We start from the raw sequence: 18453 nt of genomic DNA, 5'->3' as shown, positions 1-18453 counted from the left end.
ACACACACACACACACACACATATATATATATATATATATATATATATATATATATATATATATATATATATATATATATATATATATATATATATATATATATATATATATATATATATATATATATATATATATATATATATATATATAAATATATATATATATATATATGTATGTGTGTATATGTATATGTATATGTATATGTATATGTATATGTAAAAGTAACAGTAAAATTTGCATAGAATTGTTTTTAAGTTACATATTATTACCAGTCCGGTCCGGACATTCTTGCTCGGTTTTTAAATTAAGCAGAGCATTGTACTTCAAGATGGGGTTCTGGTCGAGGCAAAGAGCTTAAGGCAAACTGAAAGGAGTAGTTGGAAAAAAGAAATTACTAACCGCGCTGGGCTCTGCTGACAGGACTTGAGGCAGGAACCCGCCTGTTAGAATTAGGGCGGGGAGGAAACCTCTTTGCACCTCCACCTTAAACTCCGCCCATCTCCACGTCAATGACTAGAACTGGGGTGCACAAACGAACGCACCCTGCCTTTCTCATTGACATACTGACGGTGTGTGACGTCAACAAAAAAAAAAAAACGGTGATTCTTTTTGTGTGTTTTGTTTTGTTTTGTTTTTTCAATCTTGAATCGCACAACACTCTTCAAGGTCCAAGAAGATGGAAGCTGGTAGGTTTGCTGTCTCTCTCCCAAGGTGCCGATGTGCTTCTTTGACGCTGACTAGCTGCTCTTGACAGTTTAGGCATGACAACTAAGGAAGCTAATCGGCTAAGTTAGCATCCATCGAGCTAGCTTGTCCATCAAACAAGGCGGCTTTGTCCTGGTTAAGTTTCCAGCTTTTTATATTGGTATGGTGAATATCACATTTTAAAGGACATAGCCCATTAAGTAGAAGCGTATGATGACATTAACTGAATTGCTGAATTGCTTGGTTTGTTACAAATGTAGTTGCTCTGCAGGTGTTGTAGAAAACGTCAATCTATGTGAAACGGAAAAAAATATGCCGGTTTGGTGAAAACGGAGCTCATACGTGTCCGACCCCGTTCATGCGTGAGAACTCATCAACCCAAGTTAACTAACTGGGATTGCCTGTTTCAATAAAGTCCCCTTGGAATTCATTGAATTTACTGAAAAAAAAGTTTACGTCGTTTACAAACGCGATACTAATATATATAGCGACACTCTCACTGGCATTGTTATGCTGTGCACGAACAGTCTCTTTTAGCCTGTGTGGATGTATGGTAATATTCCAGTGTGAATGTGTTAAATGTATTTATTCATCTGATTTTCTGAAGCGCTTGTCCACGTTTGACATCGGGCGAGAGGGTTACACCCTATATTAGTCGCCAGTCATTTACAGGGCATATCCCAGTATAGTCGTGAACATTAGGAATTAGCAACTAAAAACAGATAGTATCCCCTTCTTTCACAGGACACCTCATGAATTGTACAATTATTATGGAAGCAGTGGCAAAACCTGTATTGTTGGAAATTGCAAGTCACTCTGCAGCATTGTGCTTGGCCTCTTGCCATTGCAAACCACTTTTTTTTTTAAATACAAACAACAAATTTAGTTTGTTGATTAAAAAATGGCGATTGAAAATGCATGTTGTGATCGTGTTTCACTTTTTGTCACTGGTCTTTAACAGAATGCATCTGACAGGTGGACATATCCTTGGCAGCACCCATTTAATTGCTTAACACAATGTCTACTGTTTGTGCAAACCTGCAGACTTTTTTTTTTTTAATTGGTTAACTACTTATCGAGGTGTTCTACATAGAGCCCCTCAGCACCTCTGTCGGCACACTACTATTGCACTGCAAACAAACAGTTGTTTACCATGTTTACAATAGTTTAATATTTTGCGAAGCTTGTCTTTCATTTTTAATGAAGTCTCACAATTTTCTTCAGCGTACATCTTAATGTCCATCGCAATCTCAAAATAGTGTTGTGAAATTTGAACTATTAAACTACTATAATAGTAGTTGTAAAGCCTAATTAGGGATTGATGTTCATTAATGCCTATTGACTGGACATTTTCCATGTATTAATGTGATATCTGAGAGCCTGAGTGCTCCTAAACTAGACCTTTAGTGGAAAGTCTGAGTTCCTTAAGTGTTCAGATAAGTAAGGGGTATTCAATTGATGAGAAAAGGCTGCTGCAGGGAAGCCTACGTTTAATGTGTTCTTTAATCATTTTTTAACCAGTTTTGCTCATGTAAGGAACTTTAACTTCTTTCCTGTAGCTGTTCCAGGTCTCAGTCAGGAGAAGGTTGCTGGCTTTCTGAAGCGCCTGCAGGCAGAGCCCCGCTACCTATTAGCCCAGAATGTGTCCACCTGCATCGACCCGCTGGAAGTTTGCCTACACCGACAGACTGTCCAGGATACGGTACACATCTTTCAGCATGCTATCCCCACAGAGGGCAAGCCTGTCACTAACCAAAAAAGCTCAGGTAGTTATTCTATTCTATTCTTATCTGGATTGTTTTTGTATTCACATGGATAGCTTGAAATAAAGGAAGATGCTGTAGTCTGTTTCAGGGCAAAACTTTGGTCTGTGTTAAAGCTTTATTAATTAGGCATGAAATGTTTTCAGTTTCTGCTGCAACGTGCTTCTTATCAGTCACACATGTGTTAAATTGAACGAATGATGGACTTTCCAATTTTCTTTTACGATTGATGTTTGCATTTTTTATGTGGCTTTTATGTGGCTAGAGATGAGACTACTTTTCTCAGTGTGCCACCATGAAATTGCAAGAACCTCCAGTTTCATTACTGTGATACTGGTCATCATTACACTTTTATGCTTTCCCCTTATCCAGTTTGTGTTATTGGTGCTATGCACATAAATCAGCATCCAAACAAGCCTCCGGGACATAGACATGCATCGAGAGTCTCCTAATGCTCATTGAGTTGAACGTCATGCATGAATTGAATGTGGACATTTAACGTTAAAATGTGGTCTGATTTGTAATTTATTATTGGAATAAATGCAATAGTATGTTTTATTCAGACCTTGAAGCTTGTAACTTTTATGACTCAGGTCATTAGACTTTTGCTTGAATCATCCCCAAACTAACATGCCTGCATGTGTACTTGCTTTTTTATCAGGAAGATGCTGGATCTTTTCATGTCTCAATGTCATGAGGCTTCCCTTTATGAAGAAGTTTAACATAGAGGAGTTTGAATTTAGTCAGTCTTATCTCTTCTTCTGGGATAAGGTGAGATTTTCAGGCGCATGCGTTTTAAATTTCTCCACATCATGAAAGGATAATATTGCACATCTGAGGGAAAATATCACAATTTTTTTGTCTTTTTTCTGTTTCTCGACAGATTGAGCGGTGTTACTTTTTTCTCCATGCTTACGTCGAGACAGCGCAGAGAAAGGAGCCAATGGATGGACGCCTGCTACAATTCCTTCTTTCCAATCCAGCCAATGATGGAGGACAGTGGGATATGTTGGTCAATCTCATTGGTTAGTCGTCGTTCACATAGTCACAACATCAAGTTACTATTGGTGAAAATGTTCCAGTCATTTCAACTGGACTTATTTTTTGACAACCTGCACAGTATGATGAAACAAAGTACACTTTCATAGAAATTCTACCTTTCCAAATGCTATTCATTGTGAGCGGTAATGTTATTTTCCCTGTTGATAAAGAAAAGTGGCTGGCCTTAAAATGATTCAACCCTCTGCCATTGTCATTAGTTGCAATTATCCAACAGTCACAGTCATGGGACACGATAGATACTATATGGCCAGCCGTTCTTAGCCATGATTGTTACATTCATATGAGAACATATCCAAACATGAGATTTGTTTAGGTTTGAGTCACATGACTGTACTTCTCTTTCTAATTTCCTCTTCGGTCTTCAGCTCTGTCACCTACCCGGCGGTTCCATTTCTTGCATAGTTTTACCATTCTATATAATATACGTCATACCATGGACATCATACCATCTCAATCAGCCCTCTGTACCAAACATTCAGGCCTTTGCAGTCCTTCTGCTGAGCTAATTCATGATTCTGGCTATCCTCATCACTCTCAGCGAGAATAAGTCACACAGTTGTATGAAAATGTGTAGATATAAACATTTTATCATTCTGTGTCTTATCTAGAAAAGTATGGTGTCATCCCAAAGAAATGCTTCCCAGAGGCACACAGCTCAGAGGCCTCCCGCCGAATGAATGGCATTCTCAATCATAAGGTGTGCATGTATTCAATTTGAGACATCAAATAACTCCTGGAATTACAGTACCCTTGGAATCCCTCACTTTTGTCTGTGTCCCATTGTCTCACAGCTGAGAGAATATTGCATCAAACTGAGGAACCTGGTAGACAGTGATGCAGGTCAATCAGAAATTTCTGACACCATCAACACCATGATAGAGGAGGTACCTACTGCATTTGTTTTTATTGCTGTGTCCTTTTTGTGAAACATTTATTTTAATATGCAATTTTTAAAAAGAAATTGAAAATTGCTGGTGTTGCCATTTCAATTACAAGGTCTATGACAGAGAAACAACCCTTCAGCAAGACTATTTAGTCGGAACCATTTAGCCCGTTTCTATGGTAGAAGGCAAGGTTACACCATTGTTCTAGTTACAACTGACTTTGCCAAGATACACTACGGCAGGTGTCACTTACCTTTTGAAAATCAGACCTACTTTTTGGATACTGATTAATGTGAAGCCTACAAGTATGATACACACTTCTAAAATAACTTGTGATTTTTACTTTCATGTTATTATTAATAATTCGGTTTGGTTTTTTTATTAACACTGGTCATGTTCATGTTTTTTTTTTTTTTTACAAATTTGAGGCAACTAATAAAACTCAATACGCAATACTTTGCTTTCTAAATTTCTGGCAGTGTTCACGTTTTCAAACGATCACCTCTAAAACATTCCTAGTAAATCACAATGTCCCATCACCGGTGAGCTAATTTTTAGAACACACCTGTCAACTACTTGTGGTCCTTGAGTACTAGCTGGTGCCCGTGGACACCACATTGGTGACCCCTGAACTACATTATACTGTATTAGGAAAAAGCAGTGATTAAATCTGTTCCACCACAGCAATGTTCCATTTTAACCAGAAGAGGGGGATGTTGAATAATAGTTCATTAAGGAAATGGTCGGGTACACGTTTCAAGTCAGTCTTATAACTGCCTTCCCTCAAACAATATTTACCTATCTGCATTATTAAAATACAATTTATGGAAGCGTAGGTAATAATTGTTAAACAATAATAGACTCCATTCTGAATGAATTGAACCTTATCAATACTTAAGAGTCTCCAGACCGATAATCGATAGTTGTGAATATGAATGGTTGTTTGTCTACATCTGCTCTGCGATTTGCAGACAACCAGTCCATGGTGTAAAACACTACTCGACCTAAGGCACTAGGCATAGGCTTAAGCACACTCAACACACCATATGAAGACAATTGCTAAAGAAAATGAATGAACAAAATGTGTATATGGAAACTGCCACCCGTTTGTTGCAAGATGTTGCATGAGTATATTTTGCTCTCATACACGCTACACCCACCACAGAGCATCTCAGAATGACCATCGTAGTTGAGCTGACAGTTCATTCCAAGGCTGGACAATGGACATTTTTTTTTTTCCCAAAACTGCATCGTAAAAAAAAAAAAAGTTTGTTCTTACTATGTTTTATGTAGTTTTGCGTGTTAGACTGTACACGCAAGTTTGAGTTTTCAAATGAGGGAGCAGTCAATCAGTCTACAATTGAGACATGTTCCCAACATCTTGTTAAGCACCCCTTGTTGATGCCTCTTGTTGTGTTCTCCTGTCGGCGTGTTTGTTTAAACACACATGCACACTTTTTGTTACAGCAAGGGTTGCAGACACAGTGTTGCATGTCTGGTGAGGCGGGCCTGATGTTGGTCAGTGTTTGTTTGTCCACCTGGTAGTGGTTTGTTTTGCGAAACCCTTTACTCAAGGCCAGCTGCAAGGGAGAATTTGCTCATGGTAAAAGAATGAGCGAGGGTGCAAGTACACGTGCGTTTGATAAGTTGACATTAACATCACTACTGTACACGTTTTGCCATTTGCAGTCAGTAGTTTTTTGTAGTTTGAATTCATAGAATGAAAGTAATGCCATACAGTGTTGATGTTGTTTTTTTATTTTTGTTTTCTTGTAATGCAGATGTTAATCAAGGGTTGTTTGTCTGATTTGGTTTAAACACATTCTCCTGTGCACATGTGTGGGAAAGGGTTGTGTCATATGCATTTGCATCAGTGGGCGCACAGTTCACAACATCAACATGCCCCGTCAGTCTTACTTTGGAAGGTATTGAAGTGATGCTGTCCATCCTTTTGTACGCCATCCCAGTGGCTGAAACCGTGCTCCAATCTTCATTACAGGTTCCTTCAATTCAGTAATCACACATAACAAGCAACTAGGGTTTTCAAAATAGATTCAACGACTTGCTGTTGCAAAAAGATATCATGTATTTATTTATTTTATATACAAGCCAAGCCATATTCTCAACAAATCCTGCTTCTGATCATACCATTACAGCAGATATTGAGTATTTTGATATTCTGATAAAAACAAAAAAAAACAATTAGAAACACAGACGATCAAATACATTTCCATTTTCCATAAAAGTTGGCCTGCAGAAGACACATTTGAGTTAGCCCGGTCTGTTCAAAAGTGATCGGCAGGAACGACTACCTTGTCAAGGATGTCTGCATCGAAGGTTGCAGAGTCGTTTACGTCTATTGAACCATCTCTGAAATACAATCTGACTGCTCTCGAGGACACTCAAGCACTGCTAGTTCGCGACTATTTCATGAAAGAGTCTGAGCTAAATGCTGGCAACTGCTATTGTACAATAAAACATCTGAGTAATTGTTTTTTTTTTTTTCTTGGGGCATTCTAATCCCAAAAGATGGTGTCCCACTTCTAATGACTAGGTTACTTTACTTAAGAAAAGGCTTTTGCAAGTATACCCCCCCAATTTTCAACATTCGTTGTTGTCGTTCTTCAGGTTGTTCAGATTTTTTCAGATGAAACAAGTGAAAACAGATGCTACGCGTTTGTTGTTTTTATTTCAGATGTCATAGAATTTGCATCTTCTTTACAGTTAAAATGGGGGATCACAGCAGACACACTAAGAAGTCAAAGTTTAGTCAAAAATAACCCAATTTGCGTCAAAAAGGGACTCATAACTCCAGTTTGTGCATACAACTAAGGACAAACAAATCATCTGAGCAATGATCTGTGGCTTGAAAAACCCCTAAGGGACCACCGTTTACAGGCCAGCTTCATTTTTTTTGTATTTATGTCCCGGATTGTATGCTGCATGGCGTATTCATATTTTGTTCCCTTTTCATCATTCAGGATGTCAGTTGCATGTATTAAGTCCTGGGGGAGGAGAAAAACAGGACGGGAGAGGTGCAAAGCATGTGGGGAAATTCCTGAGAGGTTCAACGTAGGTTGGAAGGGCTAGATTAACAGACGGCCTAGTCCAAACAGTTCTACTTAGCTTACAGGAAATCATTCTTTTGGAAAGCAGGAAGACACACATGAAGAAAGGTTGTGGGGTACATAAAGGGAAATGAGAGAAATGGCTGTAGGGAGGGAAGTTTTGTGAAAATAAAAACGAGCTAAACTGTGTGAGATTAGGAGACGTGGTGGTCGACATGTACGACATTATTGTATACTCCAATAAGATTTCAGTGGTAAGTTGATGTCCCCTCTGTGTGTTTGTTGTAAAGGTGTTCCGGGTGGCTAGCGTTTGTCTGGGCAACCCACCTGAGACCATCTGTTGGGAGTACAGGGACAAAGACAAGAACTTCCATCGTGTGGGACCCCTCTCCCCCCAAGAGTTTTACAGGGTGCATGTCAAACCTCTATACAACATTCAAGACAAAGTAGGTGGAACCCTCATTACAACTTTAGTTTTTATGAACTTTTACCTGCCAAATTTTGGCAGGTGTTCACTCTCTAAATTCTTTTTTTTTTCTTTTAAATCCGTCAGGTTTGCCTTGTGAATGACCCACGACCCCAAAACCCTTACGGGAAACTGTACAGTGTGGAGTACCTCGGTAACATGGTTGAAGGTCGCCAGACGCTCTACAACAACCAGCCTATCCAACTTCTTAAAAAAGCTGCCGCAGACTCCATAAAGGATGGAGAAGTAAGATGACATGAGCCATGAAGTGTACATTTATTGTCTCGTTTACGACATGGCTGCCATTTCTCTTTCAGGCTGTGTGGTTCGGCTGTGACGTTGACAAACATTTCCATGGCAAACTGGGCATCAACGACATGAATGTGTGAGTTTTTTGCAATCTACTGCTTATAAATGATAAATGTTGGGAATATTTGTCAATACATTCGTTTTTTGGGTCAAGGTGCAGAGTGCACATAACCTGAAAATTCTAGTGAATAGCTTCATTGTTTTTGAGGAATAAGTTATATACTCAAGTCATGTAATAACAGGAAATCTGATATAACTAACCCAGTCTACCTTAATTTGGACACGACAAGACCAGACCTCTTCTTCCTGCGTGAGGCGTCTGTCTTTCCACAGCAGAACATTTCTGATCCTTGCCCTTCAGGTCCACCACCATTTGTCTGAGTTACTGGCGCCATGCTAAAATCTACCTACCAGATTGAGCCAGCTTTGTGCTAAAATTCTGAAGCAGATCAAATTTCATTTCCTTGGCTGTTGATATGGAATGTGAATGTGTACTACTTTTTGCATTTTCTTTACACATATATATATATATATATATATATACAGTCAGCCCCCTGCTTACGAGCATCCTGATTTGCGAACATTCCGCCTTACGAGCGTGGATCAGGGAGAATTTTGTCCTCCGCTTACGAGCAAACCTCTCGTCTTGCGAGCATTCCGACAAACCAGCCATTGAGTATGTAGAAATGTTCTCGCCTAACTGCGTCAATATATTCAGCAGTTTCGTCATCTACAATCATTAATAGATACTTATGGCGGTAACGTGAACGCTATTGGTCTTACAATCTCACACTGACTGTCTCACTCACGGTGTCTAAATATATTACCATTTAAGTGTAGTGTTTGTACAGCTAAAGGGAAAAACAGCTGACATGAAATTAAATGTGCCGATTGCAGGACAAAGAATTGTCATTGGTTTAAATGTGTGTTTTTTTTTTAATTAATTGTCAATACATTCCAACCGTTTAAAAAAAAGTGCGAATAATTATCAGTCAGTCAAGGAGACGCCAATATGCTATTGGTCGATTAAGGTCACCCGGTCTCACTCACGGAGATGCTATTGGCCGGCGTCACACGTCAATCACAGAAATGCCGATATGCTATTGGCCGAACGCCTTTATCTAGCTTGATGGGACAGGATGGAAGGAAGTAGACAAAATGAGTGAAAAACGGAATGTTTTGAAGACTTTGCAAACTTTATCTGTTAGACATAGCTTCTAAAATTACTAGCAGCGGTAAAGGAAGAAATAAGAGGATGATGTTTTAGTATCTCCGTGATTTGCACCATGACTGAGTTACTGTAACACTGTAAGACCAATAGCCTATATGCGTTGCCGTATTAACTCAAGAGGTTAATCTCTGCACCCTATTACGGGTGATGTTACAGCGCCATATAATGGTTGCTTGACAAGTTTGCATGTCAGGTTAGTCGGCGATCTCCCGATATGCATTGGGAAAGCGTCATTGTTGCAATTTTGTGAGTTGTAACCAAAGGTGAACTGACGCTCGAACAAGCCATAAGTGTGCTGCCTAGTAAATGCAACACACACAACCACCTCTCCGCTTCCACCGTGCTCAATTCACGTCGGGAAAAACAGTTGACATGAAATTAAGTGTGCCGATTGCAGGACAAAAAATCGTCACAGATTTAAATGTGTTTTAATCAATAAGATGTCAATACATTCCAACCGTTTAAAAAAAAAGTGCAAATAATTATCAGTCAGTCAAGGAGACGCCAATATGCTATTGGTCGATTAAGGTCACCCGGTCTCACTCACGGAGATGCTATTGGCCGGTGTCACACGTCAATCACAGAAGTGCCGATATGCTATTGGCCGAACGCCTTTATCTAGCTTGATGGCACAGCTGGTTGGGATGGAAGGAAGTAGAGAAAACCCTGACTGAAAAAGTTACTGTGACACTGTAAGACCAATAGCATATCTGATTTACCGTATTGACTTAGAGCATTCATCTCTGCTCATCTCTGCTTATCTCAGCACAAGTCACGTCTTTCCAAAGGTAAAAGTCATTTATCCTTTGTATTTGTTATTTAATGCAACTGTACAATAGATTATGTCACTTAATATTAATTTATGTATACAGCGTGATGATTTTACCTAAGGCTTCTGCGCGCGTTGCACGCACTCACGAATTAACATGGGTTTGGATTGCCCGCTATACGAGCAATTCGAGATACGAGCGTAGCCGCTGAACGGATTAAGTTCGTAACCCGGGGGCCCACTGTATATATATATATATATATATATATATATATATATATATATATATATATATATATATATATATATATATATATATATATATATATATTTACATACATATATATATTTACATACATATATATTTACATACATATATACATATACCGCAGAATTTATTTATTTATTTTCTTAAACTAGAACTTTTCTCAAACGAGAACATATCACCGGCGATTTCCTTCTCTTTAATCCATAATAGAAGAAGCCTCTCCATTTTGTTGTTGACCGAGGTCCGTCCCCTGGCAAGGAAATTTTTGCCCTTAGATGATTGCCGAGCCGTTACGGCCATACTCACCAGCAAGGTTAACTATGCGTGCGCCTCCTTCGTATTTTTTTATCATCTCCTGCTTCGTTTCTATTGTCATCATCCTCTTACTTCTTCCTTTTCACCACTAGCAATTTTAGAAGCCATGTCTAACAGATAAAGTTTGCAAAGTCTTCAAAACACACCGACCAGCTGTGCCATCAAGCTAGATGAAGGCGTTCGGCCAATAGCATATCGGCATTTCTGTGATTGACGTGACGCCGGCCAATAGCATATCCGCATCTCCGTGACTGAGACCGGGACTGTGACCTTAATCGACCAATAGCATATCGGCATCTCCGTGACTGAGACGGTGACTGTGACTTTATAACACCGTGTCATGCAAGAACAGTTAATTTGTTGACGCAGGAACGTGAAAAAAATAGTGCGGACACACTGACCGCCATGTTATATTGTTCGTAAGACGAAAGGTTTGTGCGTAAGAGGGGGACAAAAAACGACGCGGGCCACGTTCGTAAGATGAAAAGTTTGTAAAACAGGGAGTTCGTAAACCGGGGGCTCACTGTATGTATGTATATACTGTATATATTGTTTAAGTATTTTTGTGTGTGTGTATATAATATAAAGGTGAGATGGAGGAGAGTTAAAAAGAAAAATCTGCATTTATGTGTATTTGTACATGCTGATTTTTTTTTTTTTTTAATGTTGGGGTTCACTGCATGTAATCTGTATTTAATTTTTACTTTGCCCATTAGTGCAAAGGACAATGGCCAGTTTATCAAAAAGTACTTTTATGTGGGCATCCTAGGACATTTTTTAAAAAATGTGTGTTTGTGCACATGCAGCTTTAACCACGAGTTGGTGTTTGGAGTTTCAGTAAAGAACCTCACTAAGGCAGATCGCCTGATATGTGGAGACTCCCTGATGACCCACGCCATGATCCTCACCGCTGTCACAGACAAGGTAGGCACTAACAATTTCATTTGGTCATAGTTCAGATGTCCATTTTGGAGATGGTCCGTCATGCATAAAGCTTGACATTGTCAAATGAAACTGTGGAAAGAGGCAGATTTTCATTTAACCCTTTGTTAATTGGCTGAAGTGACTCACGGTGTGGTCAATTTCCCCTTTTTATGCAACACCAGCTTTCAGGACACTTTCTTTCATGTTCCCTCTTGCTTATCTGTGATCTCTTCATTGTCTTCTCTTTCTGATTTTTTTTTTTTTTTTTGCTAGGACGGAAAAGAGGGCTATGAAAAGTGGAGGGTGGAAAATTCCTGGGGAGATGACCGTGGGAATAAAGGTAACCAGAGTCTTACTTGTTCAGCCTGTTGTTTATACACACTATGTCCACTATGTCTGTTGTACTATGTTTATAATTGGTGACTGTGTTGTCTGAAGACACTGAAGACAAATGCAGACTTTTATTTTTGTTTTGGTTTTTTCAAAATAACAGCAACACAAAAACGGTTGTATTTGTATTGCCTGTTCATTACTGATGATGTTCACTTTTTCAAACATCATCTGCTGAGCCTATTTGAACTTGTTTGCAAACAAAAATAGCAGCCACCCGTGCAATGCTCATTTTACCTCTGAATGCTGTTGCGTCCCTGGACTCGCAATACTAAAAAGGACAAAGTAAGTGTAAGGGTCAAACTGCATTTCAAAGCCAGGAGCTGTAAAGCCTTAATTAAATCAGGCCTCATGTTCATTCAGTATTGGCTAGGGTATGACTGAAAGTCATGGTTGCTCCATGATCCAATCTCTGTACAGTACAGTGCAGCCATATACAGAGACCAAATGAGAGAGGTTGAAAGACATTGGCAATATTTGTCGGAACCCACAGACCAGTGAGTATATGAGAACATGAAAATTTATAAAGACCAACAAATGGGAAAAGGCGAGAGCTGGAGCTTTTCGTCAGCTAAATTAATAAAGCTCTGACAGCGCATGTTTGAGGAAAGTGTGCTTCTCTAGGCAACCTTGGGGCCTGCTAAGGGGGATAACAGATGTAAGCAGGTTTGCGGTCTATCCAAATGAATATGAAAGACATGAGATGGACCCGGTCTGGTCCCATTGTACAGGTAGAATCCCATTGAGAATATGAAAAGCAAAGGACTGTTCCGCAAGCTGAAGTCTAATTTTGTAAGAGTCAAAGAATAAATTTGGAACTTCAGGGCTTTGGAGTATATTTATGAGGTAGCCATCTCTCTCTGAATCATTTTAATAATCTCTCTAAGCCAGACAAGCTTCTCATGCGATGTTTCTTCATATTAAAGCTTCGCATCTGCAATCGCTTATACTTTCACATAGTTTTGGATCAAAACTTGGCAATGCATTATGTTTTCATGATCATCTCAATTCAATGGCATATCAGTCCCAGGTGGGCTATGTAATTTAACCGAATGTCATAAATTAGACATTTAAGGGAGAAACCAATACTGCCCACAAATAACCTAAAACGATCTAGATGAACCTGATACCTGATGCTGAACAACATGTGAATTATGTTCTTAGCCTTAGCAGCCTCAGGCTGACCTCTGGGAAGTGCTTTTAATGTTTGTTATTTTCATAACTCTGCTTCAGTGAAACCTACGTTTTTGTGCAGTTAGATTTTTTTGTTTTTTTGGGGGGGGTGCATTTATGTTTTTTTTTTTGTTTTGTTTTTTTTTTGCATGTTTTCCTTTGATATCACACATCAAAAAGCCCGAGTTGAGTCAACATTTTCTCAAGGGGTTAAACATTCTCACAACCAATACTGTACAGAACTAACCCCCTTTTCCATTGCACACTTGGCATTACATATTACAAAATGGTGACTGTCATCTGACACTGTTTTTGTGCTGCAGTTTTGTTTCCTTGCTGCATCTTTCTGTGGCTTATTTTTATTTTGAATGTCTTAAGTCCAAACGATGCTACAATTTGGCCTGGTTATCACAGTCTCTGCTTGGAAGTCGGAAAAAAACACATTGATTCACATGTTGATGGGGGAGAATTGTCTATGTGATGCTTAATTAATATGGCAATTTAAAAATGTATGTAGATTTTACAGTTACTCTATATTCCTCATGTTCCTTTAAATGCTTCGTAGTTTTAAGGTAAGCAAGACGGGTGCCACAGACTTTCCTCTGCTTTCATCGTAGAGTCAGCCTTCCCCTCAAAACAAATACAGACATCCATCACAAAAAGCCCGCTGCCACCCAACACGCAGGTTACCATTGGTCTGCGGTTAAGGCAAGGCGCCAATTCCGATTTGCGTACTTGGATAACCACTCGGACGAAACGTACACACACACACACGACCCTCATGTTTTGTTTTGAACTAGAATGTCCATGCAGTCACATATGATGACTTTGATTATTGGACTGTGTGTGGGATGGGATTCTCTCTTCTCATAGGGAAACCAGAAAAAACAAATTGAAAGCTCAGACCAAAATTTTTCCATCGGGGTCTCACCCAGTGACGTTGTGATTCAACAAGCTTTAAAGGAGACGTTTGAGTACGACAGTTCTTTGATGTTTATGGACTTTCGCCATCCATTGCCATCTACTTCCTTGTTGTGGTCCAGGCACATGCTGCAGATTTTAGAAACTGCTGTTGCCACAATGTGGAAAAGGTCTCCAATTGGTGTAACTTTTTTTTAACACTTTAACCTAAAAGTGCACACAATTGTGTCGTCAAACCAACTTTACAAGTTTCATCTCTAATAAAACAAAGAACCTTATAAACGAACTACCCTGACAAAATTCCCATAGTGTAGATCTATAGAAAGTACCCAACAGATAAGCAAATGATTGCCCTATTTTAATCATTTGTTTCTGTGTCCCTGCAGGTTACCTCATCATGACAGACGATTGGTTCTCAGAGTATGTGTACGAGGTGGTGGTAGACAAAAAGTACCTCTCTCCTGATGTCATAGAAGTCATGAATCAAGAACCTGTTTTACTTCCTGCCTGGGACCCAATGGGCTCCCTGGCCTAAGAGTGGACCATTATGTTTTTAGCCTCAACCTCAGTTTTCTTTGACTCCACCCTCTTTTTCCTCTGTTTTTACCTCTGATGGATAGGCTATAAAAAGTCTACACACCCCTGTCCCAATGATATGCTATGTAAAAAGATGAGACCAAAATCAATCTTTTGAAGACGTTTCCCACTGATGCGACCTACAACATGTGAAGGCGACAGTACAGTGGGCCCCCGTGTTACGAGATTAATCCGTTCCCTGGTTGGGCTCGTAAGGCGAATTCACTGACGGGCAATCCAAACCTATGTTAAATAGCTAATGAGTTTAGAACCCCAGGTAAAAACATCAAAATTGTACCTACATATTAAAAATTGGTACCAAAATAGTATAGTAAGTGCTACGTATAAATAATAAAAATGTATAAAATCAGAAAAGAATCATAAATCAAACATATCAAAAGGATTTATTTACCTTTTGGGTGGCGCTTGTTAATGCCCGTATTCAACTTTGAATTAAACATTAAAATGCACTATAAGGTTTTGTAACCACTCACAATTGAACAAAGCTTTACCGTTACGAGTGAAGCCGACCAATAGCAGACCACCATCTCCGTGCGGAGACACCAACCAATAGCAGACCAGAATTGTACTGACACGTTGCAGGGTGGCAAGTCTGACGGCAACTGAAAATAAATGTAATTACTTAAAAACGCCTGCAGATAAAGACAAAACAACACAAATACAGCCAAGCCCCTAGGGTCATGCCAGTTGTTTTTGTCGCAAAACCGTGAAATTACCATAAAGAGGGGATGAAAAAACTGTATTCCACGTCGCAACATGAAAATAAAGTAAGCCGGGGACGCTGTAACACGTGGGTCCACTGTAGTTTGTTTGTGTGAATGACTCTTCCTCGATAAGCTGCTTTTTAGCAGCAGTTTGTTTGATGATGCCGTCTTGTTACACTCTCAAAGCTTGACATGTTACATGCTAGGTCGGGTGCCTCTGATTTAGCTTGATGTGAACAAACGTTGCAACGGTAATTGCACATCTGTCACCACAAACCCAAACGACTCCCAAATCACTGATGATTACAACTCCTGCTGCTCCCGCTGACCCTCGTTCATCATGGCTTTGAATGTGATTACTTATTCCAGAACGCAGATACTTTTCATTACATGTTATAGGTTAAATTATAGGTGGGAAAGGTTTCAATATGATTTATATAACACAAAAACTAACATTCAAACAGGAATGTGTAGACTTTTTTTTTTTAAATGACTTTCTGCCTTGTTTCTTTGAAAACATGCCAATGTTCTAGATAATAAATACCATTTTTTAACAGACAGTGTTTCTTGTCTTTCCTTTTAAAAATAGTAAGGCCTTACCTGAAGTATCAAAATGTCACTAAAGAGTTCTATTTGTTCAGTCAGAGGCATGGTGGTAAAAACATCTTTAATCCTCCAAACAATTTGCATAATCTTCCCCTGACAACCGCACTATGCCAAAAACCACCAAAATAAAAACTAGCTAAATCAGTGTGTGCATAGTTTATATATTATTTTACTGGTCTTTTGATAGATGGGCAAATGCTTCATTAGTTCTGTGAGGGAAATGAAGATTATACACAAGAAATGGCAGAAATAGATAAAAACAGGTGTGAAAAGTAAAATACAAATATTTTATGATACTTAAGTACATGTGTTAGGCGGCTGCACTTGATTTATTTTACTTCCTACTTTTGAAAAAAAAAACTACTTCCTATGCCAAGGTATAAATTGTCTTAATACACTCATTACTTTTTCAAACCTTGGTTGATAACGATCTAAATAGAGAAGCAACACTGGTAAATTAAATCGCTACTGAGCTCTTTGTTAATTGAGAATTTGGGGACAACACTGGGAGCATAAATGATGTTGGGCACAGATTCAGAGAAGAATTACAGTATATTCGCCATACTTGGCCTTATTTAAGAGAATTGGTTTTGGCAGCTGTGTCAATTGTGTTTTTGTGCTAACCCCCAAAAAATGATTGTTTGCTTTCAAGTATGCATACAAGTAACTGCTATTGCAATGGTAAGTGGTCCTCATTCACTTTAGTTTTTTTTTTTGTTTGTTTTTTTCACTTGGTAATGTAGGTCAAGCTATCGCTAACTATTTCTTGGTTTAAATAAAAGAAAATGTGACATTTCCCATATTTTATTCTCTATAGGAGCAATTTATACGTTAATAAATCAGTGAAACAATTTTGATGCGGAGCGTTTTTCAACCTCCAATTTTTTTTTTTAATTTCATCTTTTGAACTTGAGACAATTTTTGATAGGCCACCTCCATGCATAAATGAAGTCTGCATAAGTTATTCCTGTGTTTTAACTCGTTAAACTTTGGAACTCCAGATGTATTTTATTGAGCAAATCTCGTAGAGCTTCTGTTTGATTTCTGGCTCACCTGCCATAATATAATTTCTGACAATGCGCATGTGTACAAAATTTAACAAAGTAAAGATGTTTGGGAAAAGAAAGTTACCATAACACACTTTATTTGAAAAGAAAACTATTATTTTGCTGTCAGGGCATTAAAATACAACATACATTGAATTGGCTAATACCCTACAGAAACCCCTATCAGAATCTGTTGTACTGTGTGTAGTGGCTTCTTACACCCACATTTGAGTACCTCTGGTCCAGAGTATGGAATTTGTTGCTGAATTATCCCACTTGGGGTCGCTGTTTCGCGTTCCTTTCTCTGTCCGAGTATATTTCTGCCCTATAAATCGTTCTACATGCACATTGTACAGTTTGTACGTATATTCAACTGCACAGGGTTTGAGATAGACCAGAGGAGCACAATAAAAAGTATATAAAATTGTGGTTGTTGGGATTAAATCTAGCCAGGCAATCACGTTTGTTCCCAGTTTGGGGGGAGTATTCCCAAACTATACATGGTGCAATTTGTCAGTACATTTTGTCTCCTTATTACTCTGCATTCATCCCCTTTCCTCTCCCGTTTTGTGTTTGAGTATGTGTGGATTTGTGTAGTGTCGCAATGAGGATTAACCTAGTGCCTCAGCTGATGCTGACTGGAATGACGTTCAACACATTCGCAAAGGCTGGATTTGAAAGAGTGGGAGAGACTGGTAAGTGGACACACTTTTCTTTGACACCAACATCTAGTTAGCCATCTTTTATGTCACATCTGGCTCTGTACACACACACATACACACACCTACACACAGATAAACAAGGCCAAGTAGATTGATTGTGCTCCTATAGCTGGCATGGTGCCTTTTGGCCCAGTCGGTTGCAGGTGTCTGTAAATGGGTTAGTTAGACGAGGACGCACAACCTGTGACTTGCAATGACCTGTAATCTCTAGAAAACCAACACACACTTCACAGTGCTGTACCATGCTGAGCTACATTTTTTTTTGTCTCATGTCAACATCCACTCTTGCTTCCTCTAGGTCCTTTTTTAAAAAATATGCATCAGAAAGTCTTGGGTTTGGAGCTATATGAAAGTGGGCGCATGCAAGCTTGAGCATGCTTGCGTATTTGCGCCTTAAACCAAACGCAGAACAACAACGTGTGTTCGGACTGGGTGTTGATGAGGCGACGTCTTGGACGTGAGATGACCACATGCTTTTTTTTCCTGCTCAACACCTAAAGGTAAGAACACACAGAGTTCTATGTTTTCA

At 39.0% G+C, this 18453-nt stretch overlaps 1 protein-coding gene across 1 annotated transcript; it reads left to right on the top strand.

Annotated features, from left to right (window-relative positions):
• The first annotated feature begins 521 nt into the window (after positions 1 to 521).
• On the top strand, positions 522 to 16110 carry blmh (bleomycin hydrolase). The gene is made up of 12 exons (XM_088428507.1): positions 522 to 687; positions 2266 to 2472; positions 3131 to 3240; positions 3353 to 3494; positions 4140 to 4228; positions 4323 to 4415; positions 7774 to 7929; positions 8037 to 8195; positions 8267 to 8334; positions 11648 to 11765; positions 12039 to 12105; positions 14636 to 16110. Exons 1-12 carry the CDS (start codon positions 678 to 680, stop codon positions 14782 to 14784), a joined length of 1368 nt encoding a protein of 455 aa, XP_088284633.1. The 5' UTR covers positions 522 to 677; the 3' UTR covers positions 14785 to 16110.
• Positions 16111 to 18453: the final 2343 nt, after the last annotated feature.

The sequence above is a fragment of the Hippichthys cyanospilos genome, chromosome 11, assembly GCF_059441005.1.
Source record: "Hippichthys cyanospilos isolate Australia breed blue-spotted pipefish chromosome 11, RoL_Hcya_1.0, whole genome shotgun sequence".
Taxonomy (NCBI): Eukaryota; Metazoa; Chordata; class Actinopteri; order Syngnathiformes; family Syngnathidae; genus Hippichthys; species Hippichthys cyanospilos.
The sequence above is the reverse complement of the archived record's forward strand: the minus strand, read 5'-3'. Positions and strand labels throughout refer to the sequence as shown.

Excerpts from the sequence above, each read along its gene's own strand:
- blmh (XM_088428507.1), top strand. Across the intron at positions 4,416-7,773 it reads TCAACACCATGATAGAGGAG|GTGTTCCGGGTGGCTAGCGT; the intron begins GTACCTACTGCA and ends TTTGTTGTAAAG. Across the intron at positions 7,930-8,036 it reads TATACAACATTCAAGACAAA|GTTTGCCTTGTGAATGACCC; the intron begins GTAGGTGGAACC and ends TAAATCCGTCAG.